Source organism: Anopheles nili, chromosome 2 (assembly GCF_943737925.1).
Source record: "Anopheles nili chromosome 2, idAnoNiliSN_F5_01, whole genome shotgun sequence".
Lineage (NCBI taxonomy): Eukaryota > Metazoa > Arthropoda > Insecta > Diptera > Culicidae > Anopheles > Anopheles nili.
This window is the reverse complement of record NC_071291.1, coordinates 62,713,554-62,730,900: the sequence shown is the minus strand read 5'-3', so window position 1 is coordinate 62,730,900 and position 17,347 is coordinate 62,713,554. Positions and strand designations below refer to the sequence as shown.

The 17,347-nt window shown below is 49.6% G+C and overlaps 3 protein-coding genes across 3 annotated transcripts; 2 read left to right on the top strand and 1 right to left on the bottom strand.

Moving 5' to 3' along the window:
- The first annotated feature begins 162 nt into the window (after window positions 1-162).
- On the top strand, window positions 163-11,320 carry LOC128727711 (protein strawberry notch). Its single transcript, XM_053821652.1, has 13 exons — window positions 163-174; window positions 1,610-1,745; window positions 3,501-3,824; window positions 4,586-4,864; window positions 5,916-6,121; window positions 6,222-6,312; window positions 6,396-6,781; window positions 6,868-7,274; window positions 7,353-7,506; window positions 7,590-9,492; window positions 9,566-9,704; window positions 9,773-10,130; window positions 10,221-11,320. Exons 1-13 carry the CDS (start codon window positions 163-165, stop codon window positions 10,464-10,466), a joined length of 4,641 nt encoding a protein of 1,546 aa, XP_053677627.1. The 3' UTR covers window positions 10,467-11,320.
- Window positions 11,321-11,406: 86 nt separating this feature from the next.
- On the bottom strand, window positions 11,407-12,605 carry LOC128727699 (protein GUCD1). Its single transcript, XM_053821641.1, has 6 exons — window positions 12,599-12,605; window positions 12,343-12,517; window positions 12,160-12,283; window positions 11,898-12,085; window positions 11,711-11,817; window positions 11,407-11,646 (listed from the first exon to the last, which is right to left on the bottom strand). Exons 1-6 carry the CDS (start codon window positions 12,603-12,605, stop codon window positions 11,552-11,554), a joined length of 696 nt encoding a protein of 231 aa, XP_053677616.1. The 3' UTR covers window positions 11,407-11,551.
- Window positions 12,606-14,096: 1,491 nt separating this feature from the next.
- Window positions 14,097-16,316, top strand: LOC128727688 (protein aubergine-like). The gene is made up of 3 exons (XM_053821630.1): window positions 14,097-15,151; window positions 15,216-15,968; window positions 16,052-16,316. The coding sequence occupies exons 1-3, from the start codon at window positions 14,097-14,099 to the stop codon at window positions 16,314-16,316; spliced, it is 2,073 nt and encodes a 690-aa protein (XP_053677605.1).
- Window positions 16,317-17,347: the final 1,031 nt, after the last annotated feature.

The following is a 17,347-nucleotide window of genomic DNA, read 5'->3' as shown; positions in this document are numbered from 1 at the left end:
TGCGCCAGCAATTTTTACAGTGAATTGTGATCGGGGAACAAAAAAGCATACACGCCTAGAAAAAAACACATACCCGGCTTACTAAAGTGATTGAGCACGGTGGTTGGGGAAGCGCACTTCGGGTTACGCCAAAGATAGGACGAAAGACACCGAGGAAACACAATGAATCGAATGGTGAGTTTTTTGTTTTGATTTTTACGCCCTCCAAAGCATCCATCCATCCGACGTCCCGTACGGGGGCTGTCAAGTTTCCCCTACAGGCCGGCTACTTTGTAGGGCATTGATAGATTGTAGCGAAAGTATTCAATATTCCAGCCTAATGCCTCCGCTCGGGAATGTAAGGATCATAGCCTTCTCAGATTAACATCGCCAGAGGATTGTGGCTGATGTCTCGTAGATTCTGCTTCGCAAAGAGCTCAGCCACTGGTGGGATACATAACCAAAAAAACTTGCTGTGGTGCAAGCAGGCAGAGACTGGCTCCTGGAATGTCAGTTTTTGACAGTGAACGTGTGTTGCGAGTTGATTACGAATCGTTACGATTGCGCTTTGGTGGTAAGTGGCCGGAACGTTACCGGACCTGCGAGAAATGTCCTTGGTGGACTGCCGATCTTTGGACGATGGTCGATATCTGGCGAATTATACATAGCATCTGCTCCGGGGTGTGGCTACCGCGTCTATTGATCCCGAGATAGTATCCGAGCGCGAGACAAACCGTGCCTTTATGGATGTTGCCGCGAATGCATTGCATCTCTCGGTGCAATCGGTCAGAAATAGCGCGGTTCCCGTGTGGCGCCGTCTTCGCGAAATCGGGAGTGGGAGGCTGCATTTTCTCCCGTGCGGTGATGTATGTAGCGGTCATCGCTATTGTGCCATCGGCGCTTGCATTACATTATGTACAAAGGCCCCGGAATACGCGTGCTTGCGATGCGCGGTTAGTTGACAGATTCGCTGGGAGAAACGGAAAGCGGGAAACGGAAACGATAGCCAAGTGCGGGCGTTCGCATGTGAATTAATTAAAACCAGACTAGGCTGTCTTGATTTTGGTAAATTTTGCTAATGCACTACATCGATTAGTTCCGATAATGTTTCGCTTAATTTTCAGTCAACAACCAATGCAATCCCCATAAAAAATAGCCACTGGCGCTTGAATTCGTGTTAAGTCGCTTTCCCTCTTCTTTCTTTCCTTCTGGTCACCATCGCAACGCGACGTGAACAGTCTCGTTGCTTTGTGCAACGTGTTTGAAAACACGTGGAAAGTATAGTAAACACACCGCTTACTGCGTTGGTTCGGTTAATTGAAGCATGCGGTTTGTTTCGATGGTTTTGTTTTCAAAGTTTAGGCGGAAAATAAACTTTATCGGAATGGATTTTTTTTTAGCCAATAACCGTGCATTTTCTTACAATTGTTATTTAAATTTTCTTTTTTTCTGTCTTCCGTTCGATTTACGAACGAATGAACATATTAAACAAAAAACAACAGACATTAAGATCTTGTACATTTTTATATATTAATAATATATTTGACATTTTTATGTTAACTCATCTAAATTATACTAGAACATACCTTCCATGTTGCTGTTTGATTAAAATTATTCTCAATGTTTGTAGGCCATGAAGAAGTCCTCCTACGGCATGGAAGACGACGATGATGACGACGAGGAGGGCGACGAAAAGGTGGGCACCGGCGATTCGACCGACTCCGATTTTGATGATGATGAGGACCCGGATGAGATTGAAGTACCAGGTAAATATGTACGCTCCGAATTTCTGTCAATTCATCCGCAGATCATTCGCGAATAATATGTCCGGGGGCTGCCTTGGAAAGGTACCATTGGTGTCATGTTTCCCCTTTTCCTGGTCCCTCGTGCTGTGGCAAATATGGACACGTAATATCCATAATCAATCGTTCCGGTGCAAGAAGCCGGAATCCGGAAACAACCCGGAAGCATCCTTCCAGAATTTCAACTGATAAGACGCATCTCGGTCTCGCGCATTGCAAGCAATAAATCCCCATCGATGGTGCTGCATTCAGACTCGCGTGTCACATGTATGCTTTTATGCGTAAAGGGTTAAATAGCTTTTGAGAGACAAGGGAGGGTGTCGATGGACAAATCAAACACGGGAATATGGTATTATTATGAGCTAGTAAACGGGTCCTTAGGTCGCCCGGAAGCGTACGAATGGTGGGAGATTTTCTGTCCGTCTTTGCACATGCACCCCCGGAGTTCTTGTCTGAGGATCCCGGAATTATCTTCCTCCTTACCGCAGCACAATAAGCCGGTCTTATGTATATATTATTACGCCACACACGCACACGCGCGCGCGAATCGATTCAATTTTCTTGCACTTGTCTCTCACCCCCTTCCCCTTCCCCCTCCCTCTCCATTGCGCCCAAGCGTCCCGAGGCGAACCCACTCTCCAAAGGGACAGCGTCAAACCGAGCCGCGATGCTGTCCGAAATCGGGCGTGCTACGGTTATGGGAATCCGTTTGGCGAATTTCTCACGAACAACAATACCTCATCCTTCCAACGCGCGCGTCTTCGCTTGAACCGAACCGAACCGAACCCTTTCGGTGGTGGGTGGTTCAAAACCCACCCACCTTTTCCACCGGTCCGGTGTGCCGTAGCCCTTTGGCCGCTGGCTCACTCGCTCGCGTTATCGCGGCCCGCGTGATTAAGGCGCTCTCATTCTTCTCCGCCCTAGGCCAGGACAGCTTCAGCGAAGGCTCTCGATCCGCGGAACCGCCAGACCTGGTCGTCGTTGTCAAGCTCGGCCCCGTTGCCTTCGTCTCACAAGGAGAGGCACAAGCCATTTCCCGGCCTGAAAGTTTTCCCCATCCATTTGGCCGCACTCGCATCCTCCCATCCGCTCTCGCGTGGGCTCTATGAATTGTATTCGCGATTATGCTGCTTTCCCGTCCTCGTCCTCTAAACGCCGGTGATTGAGTTCTGCGTGTGGCGCCTCCATTCCCCATCGGGAGACGCTGGCTGTAGGGATGGAGGAATCTTTCCCTCTTCGAACCCAACCCCTTTCTTCGTGCCCGTTTGCGACACGGGAAAGCAGCTGTCTTCACCCCAACGACGAAGCCTTTTGCCCTCGCTCGCGCGGCACTAATTGTGGGCCAACCCACCCCGGCATACTCCGGAGGGTTGTCGCTGTTTGTGCGTTCGTCAGTTGAATTATTAGCTCGCATGTGTCAAGACGCGCGAAACACGGTTCTGGCTCTTCTGCTCTGCTCTCGCTGCTCCTCTGACCGGTGCTCCCACCACGGGAGTTTAAATTATCGATTAGTGCGCGTTGGCAAAGTTTAGGCAAACCGTGCACAAACAACACGAATTGCGTCCGTTTCGGTGCTGGGTTCGGATCGCTTGATAGTTTTGTACCTACTGCCAGGCTCTAAAGGTACAGCGAAAGATAGTTGCTCGGGTTGATGGGTTGCTTGTGAGAAAAATCAGCTTCTAATTCGTGCTCCTTGTTGTTTTTTGGGGTTTTTTTCAGGCGGAGGAAAGGATCTTGCGACGGTAGCGACACTGACCAAGAAGTACAAACCAGAAGGAACCGGGTTATTAAACACCGTTACAGCGAACAGCATGGCCGCGGCTGGCATCAACAAAAACGATCCCCAAAAGCAGCAGCAACAGCAGCAGAAGTTAAATCTTGGTTTGCCCGGTAGCAGAGGCTCGACGATAGTGATTCCAGGTGCGGTCGGTGCCATTTCGAACGCCAGCCGAATCAATTCCGCGATGAAGCCAGGCTTCCCGGGACCGCTCCGGTCGTCAGTGGACGGGAAGGGTGCGCTAGGCCCCGGTACTGGTGGCAGTGGTGAGTAGTGTAATCGTTCGCAGAGCCTTAGTATATCGGAGCTTTCGAGGGAGGATCTTTGAAACCGTCACTAAGAGACTTTCGCATTCACGTCGTGCGGGGTGTTGTTTTTTTTGTTACTGTGAATTCCCGCCAAAAATGATCTGTTCGATGGGAAATTTCGAGATTTTTCATTTGTGCTTTTGTGGGGTGGGTGCTGTTGATTATCGACCCAAGGCGGGAGAGGAATTTATCCCGGGTGCTTCGAGGGGGGGGGGGGGGGGGGATTCAACTCTCCGATGCACGTCTTGTCAATCTGCTAACATTCTGCTCGTCTTTTTTTACTTTCTTCCGTCCATTCCGATCACATTCCGTTCGCCACATCTTCCACCCGTGGGGTCTCACACGACGTACCGTGCCGGCTCCGACGCTGCGATGTGTCCGAGAACAATGCGCGGGTGGTCAAATGTCTTATGCGCGCCCCCTGTATACATAAATCCAAATCGTCGCCACCACACGCCATTTCCGGGGCGCACCTTTTTCCGGGTGGGGACGGGACACACGGACGCATAAATTATTTCCCCATCTTCTGGGCATCCTTCTCGCGCGTGCACTGACGTGTGCATTTCCAAATCCCTCTCGTGGTTTCCGTTGTCTCTCCCTCTATCACGCGCAATTCGGCACGCGGAAATCTATTTACTCCTTGGCTATTTAACTCCCTGACTCACACGACCCGGTCTCGATACGGTTTCGATCTGCGCGCTGTGGATTCGCGTCCCTAGCTGCTGGTGGGAGAGGTAGCGGAGGATCATCGACGTCCTCGAGCCTTGCCACGGGCCAACGCTGGCCGGTGGGTGGAAATCTGGCCACGGGCGGTGGTCCCAGTGGCAGCGGTAGTGGAAGTTCCTCTTCCGTCGTCAAGCCAATCACGACGACGACGTCGATGTCGGCAGCGGCGGCCACGACGGTGACTGGAACGGTGGTGCCCCCAGGAGCGACCAGCATCCTTGGCGGCCTGGGAAGCTACTACCCGCCCAGCTTTGCCACTCTGCTGGCGCAGAGTAAGTTACCCGCCACGTTACGGATCGGCGCTCGAATGGTTCTGCCCTTGCTTTTTTTACTTCTTATCTCATTGGCGTCTTTTTTGCTGAATTTTCGTTTGTAGCACTTAAATTTTCGTCGTATATCGCTTTTTTGCAGTTCAGTTACTTGTTCCAGAGAATTATCTTCTTTTTTGTTCTCGGCATTCCAGGAAGCATGCTCTAATTATTTGCCATCAATCTCTCCTTTTAGTTGAAATTTTGATTTGTCTGTCGAAATAATCGATTGGCTTCATCATACGTTTTGCGTTGCGGTCCGTATGAGTCTATTTTCTTGCCATTGGCAATCTTATGCATTATATCGCTTTACCTAAACCATTCCCTGAAGATCGGTGAAGATGCTTTATTAGCGAATTGCAATCAGATTCAAGCAAGCAAGCGGGTGTGATTTATCTCTCCACCCATAATATATACCATATATATTGCAGCTGCATGAGCAACATTCTATAATACAACATAAACAGCTTCGGGATAGTAGATCCTCCGGGGAAATGTGTGAGAGCTGTGTTTCGTTCAGTCGAAGGTTGCGTTAGCCGCCGATGTTGCTTCTTGGCACCTAATTAAATTCAATTAACGGATTCCTGTCATTCAATGTCCCGCCAATGATTGGATACCATATCCTGCACGAGCCCAATTCCGAATGTGGCCTTTTCCGTAACAACGCGCAAATGTGCATCGCAACGATGTATATTATGATTCTATAATCTTTACTCTCTTACTTTCCATCGATCGCACAACTCTGTCCGCCTGCTCCATTTGCGTTCATTTTCTTTTAGTTATATGCAGCATGATTCCAAATTATACACCCAATTGTAATGTGTGCTTTTCAGCCTATTATTTTGCTGTTCGGTCGATGCAAATTTCAGTTTCTTTCTTTTTGTTGATGTTGTTTGCTGATTAGAAGCATTTAAAATTAGTCTCTATGCCCAATTACCGGTCGTCTGTGGCTGTACGGTCGTCCGGGAACTGCAGACATGCTTCTTAATGCTCCTTCTTCGCTTGTACCATGCAGTGGAAATGGCTAGCGTCGGTTTCGGGGGCAATTCGTCGTTTGGTGGCAGCAGCAAAACGGTAGGGAATGATAACATGAACCAAATCATGTCCAGCCAGCTCATGCTCCAGAACCTGCAGGCGATGCTGGTGGCCAATCCGCACTACCTAACCAGTGGCATTCCAACCAAATTGATCTCGCAAATGGTGATGGCGGATCCCAGCAAGGTACTTTCCGCTCTAGGTGATTTGATAGGCTTTGTCTGGTGGCATATGGAATAATCATATCCTGTGTTGTTTGTGTGTCGGTTCCATTTTTCATTCTTTCTTACAGTTGATGCCAATTCCCGAGGAAGAGGAAGCAGAGGACGAGGAAATGGGTGTGGCTGAAACGTACGCCGAATATTGGCCGGCAAAGTGTAAGTATTGCTTTTTACAACACCTTCAATACATGGAAAATGAGTGAAACTTTACCGTAACGTATTATCGCACGTCGTTACAGTGAAAATCGGCAAAAAGCATCCCGATCCGGTGGTGGAAACGGCTTCACTATCGTCGGTAGAACCCAGCGACGTGTACTATCAACTCTCCATTCCCCAGGAGACGATCAACGGTGGATTGTTAAGTGCGTTGCAGCTCGAATCGATCACGTACGCCAGCCAAGCACACGCGCACCTTCTCCCAGATGGTACACGGGCCGGATTTTTGATCGGCGACGGTGCCGGTGTCGGTAAGGGTCGTACGATCGCTGGGATCATCTACGAGAATTATATGAAAGGGCGCAAGAAATCCATTTGGATATCGGTGTCGAACGATCTGCGGTACGATTCGGAGCGCGATCTGCGTGACATTGGAGCTGGCAAAATCGAGGTCCTTGCACTGAATAAGGTAGAGCGGGCGTATTTATAGTGAAGTTTTTTGTTGCTTTTCTTTACTAAATCGTTTTCCGTTTTGTTCAAAATTCAATCCGCTAGCTAAAGTACGCTAAAATAAACTCAACGGTGAACCACAACGTCAAAAAAGGCGTCATATTCGGCACGTACTCGGCGTTGATCGGTGAGTCACAAAGTACAACCGGGAAGTACAAATCGCGCCTCAAGCAACTACTGCAGTGGTGCGGAGCTGACTTTGACGGCGTGATCGTGTTTGATGAGTGCCACAAGGCGAAGAACCTGTGCCCGGTTGGTTCGAGTAAGCCGACCAAGACGGGTCTAACGGCGCTGGAGCTGCAGAACAAACTACCGAAAGCGCGTGTCGTGTACGCGTCGGCCACTGGCGCCTCGGAACCTCGCAACATGGCGTACATGGTGCGGCTAGGCATATGGGGCCAGGGGACACCCTTTCCGTCCTTTACGGATTTCATTCAGGCTGTCGAAAAACGGTAAATGTTCGCTCTTGCAAGTGCCGTGTATTTCAGATAGCCATTCTTTAAGATCCTTTGCTTTCTGTTGTTTTACAGTGGCGTCGGTGCGATGGAAATAGTTGCCATGGACATGAAGCAGCGAGGAATGTACATTGCACGGCAGCTGAGCTTCCACGGAGTGACATTTAAGATTGAGGAGGTGCCTCTTACGAAGGAGTTCAAACAGGTGTACGATGCGTCGGTTGAGCTGGTAATTATCTTCCGCCCGATATGCTTCATGTCTCTTGTAATAACACTTTTAACACTTGGTTGGGTTTTTTCTCTTCTTTGCAGTGGGTGGAAGCGATGCAAAAGTTTACCGAAGCCGCCGAGCTGATCGACGCCGAGAGTCGGATGAAGAAAACGATGTGGGGTCAGTTCTGGTCGGCGCACCAGCGCTTCTTCAAGTATCTTTGCATCGCCTCCAAGGTGAACCATGCCGTCAAGGTGGCAAGGGAAGCGATCAAATACGGCAAATGCGTGGTAATCGGTCTGCAGTCGACGGGTGAGGCACGTACGCTCGAGCAGCTTGAACGGGACGATGGTGAACTGAGCGACTTCGTCTCGACGGCGAAAGGCGTGATGCAGTCGCTGGTGGAGAAGCATTTTCCCGCACCGGATCGTAACCGTATCAACCGGTTGCTGGATGTCCGCAAACAACTAGCCCTAGGTTTACTCGGCGGTGAGCTGGACGAAATTGTTCGGAATAAGGTGACATCATCGGGCACCTCTGGAAGTGCGATTGCGAAACGCAAACGAATGGGAAACCGGGGCAAAGCATCCTCCGGTGTGACAAAGACGAAGCGCTCGCGAAACGATTCGTCAGATGAGGACGGTTCGTCCTCTGATACGTCTTCTAACGCTTCGTCTCCCCGCCAATCGAACGAATCCGACATTCGAACATCCGACAGCGAAGCGGAGGGAAGCTTTCACGACAGCTTCGACAGTGAAGCCAGTGTGAGTGACGAGTACAATCCGTTCTTTTCTGGTTCCGACACCGACGGTGATGACCCTTGGGTGAGTGGTAAAACCAAATCCACCGCCAGTTCGAACCGATCTAAGGCGAAAGCGACTAGTAAACCCGCTTCCACGACGTCGACACCGGTGGCTGAAGCGGTACCCGCTGCTATTGTGACCAGTGGCGCCGTGAGCGGTCGCAAGAAACCGGTTAGCACCCAAGACAAGATACAGGCGCACCTGACGAAAAAGCAGACGGATACGAAACCATTTACCATCCAGTCGAGTAACGGGTTTTCGATCCAGCTCGCCGGTGGGCCCCCACCAAAGGATGCGATCGAACGAGCGTGTCAGATGAAGGACGAGTTGCTGGAGAAAATAGAACGGTTGGGTTTACGATTACCGGCAAACACGCTCGATCAGTTGATCGACGAGCTGGGTGGACCGGAGAATGTGGCCGAAATGACGGGCCGTAAGGGGCGCGTGGTGCAGAACGACGACGGTTCCATTCAGTACGAGTCCCGGTCCGAACAGGACGTGCCGCTCGAGACGCTCAACATAACGGAGAAGCAGCGGTTTATGGACGGCACGAAGGACGTGGCGATCATTTCCGAAGCCGCTTCGAGCGGTATCTCGCTGCAAAGTGACCGGCGGGTGCGAAACCAGAGGCGGCGAGTGCACATAACACTGGAGTTGCCGTGGTCCGCTGACCGGGCGATACAACAGTTCGGACGTACCCATCGCTCGAACCAGGTGAACGCACCTGAGTACATGTTCCTCATTTCGGATCTTGCCGGTGAGCGTCGATTCGCGTCGACTGTGGCCAAACGACTCGAATCGCTTGGTGCTCTGACGCATGGTGATCGCCGAGCGACGGAGACACGCGATCTGTCGCAGTTTAACATCGATAACAAGTACGGTCGTACGGCGCTAGAGGCTGTGATGAAGACGATAATGGGCTATGAGGCACCGATCGTACCGCCCCCGTCCGATTATCGGGGTGACTTCTTCAAGGATGTCGCGGGGGCACTGGTCGGTGTGGGGCTGATTGTGAATACCGAGCAGATGCCGGGCGTGCTCAGCCTGGACAAGGACTACAACAACATATCGAAGTTCCTGAATCGCATCCTCGGCATGCCGGTAGAGTTGCAGAACCGTCTGTTCAAGTACTTTACCGATACGCTCGAGGCGACCATCGCACAGGAGAAGAAGCGCGGCCGGTTTGATTTGGGTATTCTGGGTACGCTTGAACTTCCGAGACAGAGATTTCCGGTGCGATTGGTTTGTGAATGTTTTGCTTCTTTTTTTTGCAGATCTTGGAACGGCCGGAGAAAACGTAACGCGCATCAAGAAAATTCGATTCGCCCGCAAACATTCGACAGGAATTGCACCTACCGAACTACATGTCGTCAAGGTGGAGCGGGGCATGATCTGGCAGGAAGCAATCGACAAGTAAGGGCATGGCCTCGGCTGAATCGGGTTTTTGTGCATTCGCTAACGGGCGATTTTTTCTTCCACAGATGGGCCGAACTGGGCGGTGACATGGAAGGTTTCTATGTTTCGCAACAAGTCCGTAACGGCAAGTACAACGTGATATTGGCGATCGAGATCGAGAATCCCGCCAAGAAAAAGGCACTCACCGTCGGGGCCGATGTGAAGGGCAAGAAGGAGACCAGGCTGTTCCAGATCTACCACCCTAACACGGGCCTGCAGTTCAAGCACGAATCGCTCGCCGAGCTGGAGAAGAAATACAAGAAGGTCCTAAGCACCGAGGCGGAACCACACTGGACGCAACTGTACGACTCTTCGATCAACACCTGCTCGCATAGCTACTGGAAGGGCCAGTGTCGCAATGTTACGCTGGGACACGAATGCGAGGTGGGTAATGGGTGTTGTGACGGCAACAATCAGAAAAAGCGTTTTCGCTAACATTCGCTACCCCGGGCGGGTTTTTTTCACTTGTTTTAGGTCGGATTGCGGAGGCGTACGTACAACGTTCTTTCCGGTTCGGTGCTTGCAGTGTGGGCGCGGGTGGAAGACAGCCTCGCCGCCCGCATCGGGAATCAGTCGCGCCTGCAGGTGATCCGACTGAAGACGAAGGAGGGAGTTAAGATCGTCGGCACGCTCATTCCAAAGAATTGCGTCGAGCAGCTGGTGAAGGATCTGGGGGGCGATTCAGAGAAGGTGGACGAGGTGATATTTGAGGATCAGTAATGCTCCCGTTCCGCCCCACCTCAGTTTGAAGTTTCCCGCCGGTGGCGATCCCTGTAGATGTGTTAGAAGCTATGCGAATTTTCGATAAATGAACGATGCAAATAATTGATCATTTTCCCGCTGAACTCGCGGTTGTATGTTAGTATGTTATGCTGTGCTTTGGCACGGAAACAGAGAAGAACTCGGTGTCATACCGAGCTTTAGATTGGCGCTGAGTTCGGAACATACAGAATATTGCTTGAGTTAGTTGTTCGTTGAAGGAACAAGTATTTTTATGGATTTTTAAGCATTAATTACACATTTGCTTCAACCAGAAGGCGATACACTTAAGCCTGTTTTTGTTTTCGATTCATTGTAAGGATTCGGTGGAGCTTCAGAAGCAAACGTATCCGGATCGCTTGTATCGCATACCCTCCCGTTTCCTTGTTTTGTGAAAATGATCGAACACGGTGTCACGTTGGTGGTCGCCACTCATGCATCTGAAGGCACAGTAGCACGAAAATTGAAATCCTAGGTAGGTAGTTCCCCGGTTTTGCTTTAGTTAAGTGTAAGGAATTCTGTAAACTTGTGTACAAATTATCTAAGTTTATCAAACTACGCCAACCGATACTTATGCCCGTCTGTTAGGGTGAATTCGGTGTTGCGGAGGGTGAGATACGTGTGGGACAAGGCTTGTGGCACTAAACGCCACCGCCTGTGTCTGTACTGATGAACTGCTGCTTATTTATCGTATACTTTGCTCTACCACACACCTGGCTGCGTTATGTATTAAGATCATAACGACAATCCTACAGCGAGACGAGCGGATTTATCGCATATCTTGCAATGATGGCCAATAAAGGATTAAGTGAAGTTCCCGGACAAAAACGTGCTTGTGCGTGTGTGTGATGCAAGAAAGAAACGTGATACAGGTATGCACGCTGAAGAATTATTGTTATCTTATTGGAACGGTTGTATAATTTATTGATGGTGGAAATTATAGTGATAATAATACAAAAAGAAATGGGTCTCAATCGCTGGGTAGACTAGAAAACAGTACGTGTGCTCCCTATAGTCATCTGCGAAAAGGTCGCTCGGTTAGGATGTCATGTTGGTTTGTCGTACAGCAGGATGATATCCTCGTCTGTACCGTTCGCTTTGCGAGCCTTGTCTAGAGCCTGGTACGGAATGTAGCACACTTCTGGAAGTGAAAAACGATCGGTTTAGTTTGAGTATTGGGGTTCACCGACCATCTGGCAACTCACTGTCCCTGCAGGCTGGATTGCGGTACATGAATTTCTGCAGCCGTTTGTTGTACCCGCACAGAACTATGTAGTGGCCCATGTAAGTGGGTGTAATGCTGAGGCAGGAACTGTGGAACGGAACAAAACGCACTCGAAGTCAGTTCAAGGGCATACTCGATTTGTACCGACTATCGAACGATGTTCATACCGTATTTCGCAATGTAGTTTGTTGAATTTACACAGATCGCAGTACAGTAGAGAGGCACTTACGAGCATGATAATGTTGCCATACGTCCCCAGGTGGTCGATCAAGAACCGATAGTGGACGGTGGATTGGGTAACATCCACTCCATTCTGCTCGGCGTAGCGGAACTTGTTGTTCACCCGCAGCATATCCTAACGAGTGGCAAGATAAGATCGCACCGAATGAGTACGCACGCAGCGATAAAAACCCCCTCAACCACGCATACCAGTGTGTATGATTTGTAGTAATCATTGATGCGGTGCTTCGGGTTCGCGCCAAGCGTTTTCGTGAGGTACTTTAGCGGTACGCTGAAGTCCTTCAGAATGTAGCACAAATCAATCGTCCACGTGCTAAAAAATAGAAAGGCATACAGAAATATGTACGGGGGCTGTATGGGGATCGAACGCACCTTTTGCCAAATTGGCCCTCGTCGCAAATTTGCTGGAACTGGGTTAGGAACGTCTGCCGTTGCCGGCGATCCAACACCATTAAAATGCATGCCAATCCACAATCCCAATCGTAGCGCTGTGTAAAGTGCACGACGGGATGCTCAAGTATGTCCGGAATGTAGCTTGGAATTTCTGGAATCAATTAACGAGTAATATAAGAGCTTCATCGTGGCGATGAAATAGGGCGTATGTTGCCCGCGAGCTGAGCATATTTACCTTCCATAGTGATGCGTGCTATCAAACTGAACTTATCTATCCGTCAGCACTGATGTTTCTCGTATTTAGGTGGAGGACGATAAAGGTATGCCCTGGATTGGGGCATGTTCGATAAGCGACCAATGGGGCTGATACGATATCAAAATCGAGCCGTGGTGATTATGGCTTCACGCAACATTCCTAGGTTACGGATCGTGTTTGTAAGCCGCGATCAAATTCTGTGATCAGCCTTACGGCGCAACAATGGTTGATGGTAGCTGTTTTCGAAACTGCAGCGTTTTAAAATACTCTAAACGAGTCCGTCGCTGTAAACAAATATGCAATTATTTACGTAAAAATACCTATATCATGCACATAAACAAGCAGCCTAGCCAGTGACAGCTTGCGTGTTTATGTCAAATGCACTCGCTCGTTCGGTAAGGTTGTGACATAGATCCCTTTTAGCGCGTAGAGCTGTACTGTATATCCCTTTCTACGTTAGACGCAACTTTGGAGTTTCTAGGAACTGTTCTGAGAGATAGTTAAACAAATGAATCGCGCAATAATATTTGGTAACATGTTCGTACGGATTTAGTTGAAAACCCGAAGTTTTTCATTCGACATCTATAGTCGGGATTTTGTGGTGCTTTTCCGTCATTTTGAGCTTTTCCTTGACGCGTCATTTTTCAACGTAGCCTTGTAGTTCCTTGCAGTTACACTCTGAATTTAAGAAATGCAGGTATTTTTGTATCACTGGCGTTACATTTTGGATTGCATGGATTAAGGTAAATGGTAACGAAAAGTGCGAGTCTAATCGCAGGAATGATGAACGTTTATTACAGTTTTCAGGCAGAAATTTGGTTTGCTCGTGTCGTCATCTGCGTTCGTTGGTTTTGGTAGTGCTCAGTTGTGAAGTAGTCGTAGCTGGGAAAATTGTGTTACGAAACTCAATCCTAGTTTATTGCATGTTATTGGATAACCAATCAGCCACTATACATTCAATGCTCAAATCTCCATCCACCACGTGTGTAAAAACATTCGTACTTTGAAAACCGGAGTGATCCTGTATTCGTTGAATCCGTCGAAAGGACTTCGAAACCATCAATCACGGAAGCCGATCGCCTAAATTGACCGGATCTGCGTTTGTTTAAACGTTTTTATTTTCGAGAATTTTCTATTTTACATACTCAAAACAAGCTTTTGCAAAATGTCAAGACAAGTTGAAAAGACGAACTGTCCTGTACGTAGGAACTGCCACGTGCCAAAGGTGATCGTAACGCGTCACGCAGATGCCCCACTGAAACACGGCGATTCCGGGAATCGGGTGATAATTACCGCTAATTATTTTAACCTAAAACGCACGGCTATTGATATCGTTTATCAGTACCTTGTCGAGTTCGTGCCGTTAGTGGATGATTTGGCATTAAGACAAGCGTTGATTCGCACGCAGGCTCTTACCATAGGTCCGTACTATTTCGATGTCACAAATCTGTACGTGTTGAAATATCTGGCACCCAAGATGGAGGTGGAAGCGAAAGATCCTCGCACAGGAACGCACTACCAATTACGGTTGCTTCTCGTCGACACGGTGGGCATGGGATCTGAGCCGGGTGCTCGGTTACTGAGTGTCCTGCAGCAAGCGATCATGCGCGGCATGCAGTTGGTCCGATGGGGACGCCACTTTTACGATCCTCGGAAGAAGTTCGCGCTACCACTGTACGGGCTGGAGATCTACCCGGGATACGCCACATCAATCCGTCAGTACGAGCGTGGTCTTATGATGTCCGTGGAGTTAATACACCGCGTGTTGTACAAGGACACTTGCCATCAGATGATGGCCGAAATTCGTCAGCAACCGGGCTCGTACGAGAAAAACGTCGAGCGAACTTTCATCGGAATGGTTGTGGTGTCGACGTACAGCGAAAAGACGTACCGTATAACCGGTGTGGAGTTTAACATGACACCGGCCAGCACGTTCAAGCAAACGGACGGTACGGAGATAACGTTTCTGGAGTACTTCCTGCGAACGTACAATATTTGCATACGCGATCCGTCCCAGCCACTGTTGGTAAGCAAACCGACGGCACGCCAACGACGACACGGGCTCACAGACAACCTGATGCTGGTGCCGGAACTTAGCCGCTGGGTGGGCCTAACCGCCAACATGCGCCAGTATCCGAAGCTCATGGATGCCGTCAAAGATTGCGTCGTTCTGGGGCCGGACAAGCGAATCGAACGGTTGCAGGAGTTCAACCAGCGGATTCGCGAGACACCCGCCTGCAGGGAGCTGCTCGAATGCTGGCAGCTGAAGATCGACGACAAGCTGACGGACATCACTTGCCGCGTGCTGGAACCAGAGACGATCATCCTGATGACGGACGGGAGGGGTGTCTCGGCTGGCCGGAGTGCCGCGTGGAACGAAGCATTCGTGAGCAACCGCATGTTCTTGACGTTCACGTTGGCGCGCTGGGTTGTTGTGTGTGACATACCCGCTACGGAGGCGGCGAGCATGTTTGTGAAACAACTGCTAAAGAGCGCGAAAAGTATTGGGTTTATCATCAATGAACCATTGTAGTTAGTATTCAATTCGCGGGAATTCGAACTCGTACGCTCATAATCGTTTCTCGTTTTGTTGCAGCGTTTACACGCGAAACATTTCAACGGCGGGTTTTGTGGATGCTGTCTGTCAGGCGGCCATGCTCGACCCGCAGCTGATTATGATCGTCGTCCCGGACGATCGCCCCGAGCGGTACGGTGCGATCAAGCGAAAGTGCTGCCTGCACTACGCCGTTCCGACGCAGGTTATCAAAATGCACACCATCAGACCGCACTTTGGCACCTACCGGTCTCTTGGGAACGTGGCTACGAAGGTGGCGATACAGATGAACTGCAAGATAGGTGGCATACCGTGGTTGACGTTCTCTCCGTTCCTGCGCGTCATGTACATCGGATTTACCGTTTTGCGCAGTCGCATCGACAAATCCCAAGCGTACGGTGCGCTGGTAGCGATGATGCACAATTTGCACAGCCGGAAACCGACCTTTTTCTCCGTCGACGATCGGGTCAGCACCGGCGAGTCCGTGTACAAGTGTCTAGCAGATAGCCTGCTGAAAGCGCTACAATTCTACGAGATCCAGCACGGTCCGGGGGAGTATCCACACCACATCATCTTCTACCACGATGGTGTCGACCATCGGCAGCCCGAGCAGGGGCTCAAAAACGTGGTGGCCACGCTAAAGAACACCCTACGGGTGGTGTTCGATAAAACGCCCTACAATCCGCAGCTGACGGTGATCGGAGTGGATCGACGGATTAATACGCGCGTGTTCCGTGGCTACAAAAATGCCCAACCGGGCACGATCATCGACGATCACATCATCCTACCCGAAAGGTATCCGATTGACTCGTGTCGTGCCACTTCCGGTTGTGCGTAATGAGCGTTTTTTTATGTCTTTTGCCACTGCTTCGTTCTAGAATCGACTTCTACCTAGTGTCGCAGGTCCCGCTGCACGGTACGGTAACGCCGACGTTATACAACGTGGTCCACGATGAGAGCGGGCTGACGATGGATCAGTTGCAGATTCTTACCTACCGTCAGACTCACCTGTACTACAACAGGTGCTTTTCGTTGCCGATACCGGCCGTGTGCCAGTACGCTCGAAAGCTTGCATGGTTTACGGCGGTTCACCTGCACCAGTCGCCTCTACCGAAGCTGAATAATGTGCTGTACTACCTGTAGATTTGGTAGATTGATTTTCGAAACTCTTTTTGTTTACTTTTCATCATTTCTATTCTTCTGTTGCACGGGCAGGACATTTACTAAATGTATCTTTTTCTTAAGACCTTTCTTCCATTAGTTATGCGAATTTGCATTTTTTCCTTTTTAGAATAGATCAGCTCAGCTGTGCAGTACGAAAATGATATAATATTTAAGGAAAAAGTATAACAAAATTTAAACCGAACGATTTTGAAATGTAACCTTCTTCAAGCTATTCCACTGCGGATTAAAACTAAGAATGTATTTTTTTTTATTTGGAATAAATTGCGACAAAGCGCGTAGACGTGTAAAAATTCAATGTTTAAGGACCTGTTCTTTCTCTACGGATTTCTTTCGTATAGTTCTCCCCCGAAATGGTTGGTGTGTAATGTGTGACGGCTCTACTCGGGATGTTGGTTGCAAATATAACGATTATTTTTATGACCGAATCACCGAAGACCAAACCCGGACACGTACGTTCAATCTCGGAAGAGTAACTGACTGCACCGCAGAGGGCTCTGCCGCCTGCCCCAAAAGAGCTGATCCGTGACAAGATTCACTTCGCGCTGGAAAAGGAAAAGGGAGAACCCCTTCTCGAGTTTTCCCTCGGGAAAACCGTTTGCGCTGCGTCTAATAAAAATAAATTGATTCCGTTGTTTTCCATTTTTACGTTGTGTGAAGCAATTATTTTATTGGTTTTAGTTTGTCGCCTACCCACCATCGAACCGGTTCCCAGCGATTTGCCGGCCAAACCGATGGACGCGCAGGACATACCAGCCAAGCCAGGCGTGCGTCCGGCCATACGTGAGGCAACCATTCGCTTCCGCTCCGGTTGCTTTCCCGGGAAGACACAACAAACGTGCAGGGACGGTGGTTCCTTGTGGCGCCACCGAGGTCGCCGAGAGATGGTTTGATTCAATTTCCTGTCGATAGCGAATCGGAAAACCTCTCGCGCGCTTTCTCTCTCTCTCTCTCTCTCGGTACGGCTTCCGCCCGATATACGGTACGTTCCG

What these genes read in the sequence shown, in the direction of transcription:
- LOC128727711 (XM_053821652.1), top strand. An exon ending in TGCCACTCTGCTGGCGCAGA is followed by an intron (nt 4,865 to 5,915) that starts GTAAGTTACCCG and finishes TGTACCATGCAG; the next exon opens with TGGAAATGGCTAGCGTCGGT. An exon ending in TGATGGCGGATCCCAGCAAG is followed by an intron (nt 6,122 to 6,221) that starts GTACTTTCCGCT and finishes TTTCATTCTTTC; the next exon opens with TTACAGTTGATGCCAATTCC.
- LOC128727699 (XM_053821641.1), bottom strand. An exon ending in ACTACAAATCATACACACTG is followed by an intron (nt 12,086 to 12,159) that starts GTATGCGTGGTT and finishes GCCACTCGTTAG; the next exon opens with GATATGCTGCGGGTGAACAA. An exon ending in AAACTACATTGCGAAATACG is followed by an intron (nt 11,818 to 11,897) that starts GTATGAACATCG and finishes TCCGTTCCACAG; the next exon opens with TTCCTGCCTCAGCATTACAC.
- LOC128727688 (XM_053821630.1), top strand. Translation starts at nt 14,097, where the DNA reads ATGGAGGTGGAAGCGAAAGATCCTCGCACAGGAACGCACTACCAATTA. An exon ending in ATCATCAATGAACCATTGTA is followed by an intron (nt 15,152 to 15,215) that starts GTTAGTATTCAA and finishes GTTTTGTTGCAG; the next exon opens with CGTTTACACGCGAAACATTT. An exon ending in CACATCATCCTACCCGAAAG is followed by an intron (nt 15,969 to 16,051) that starts GTATCCGATTGA and finishes GCTTCGTTCTAG; the next exon opens with AATCGACTTCTACCTAGTGT.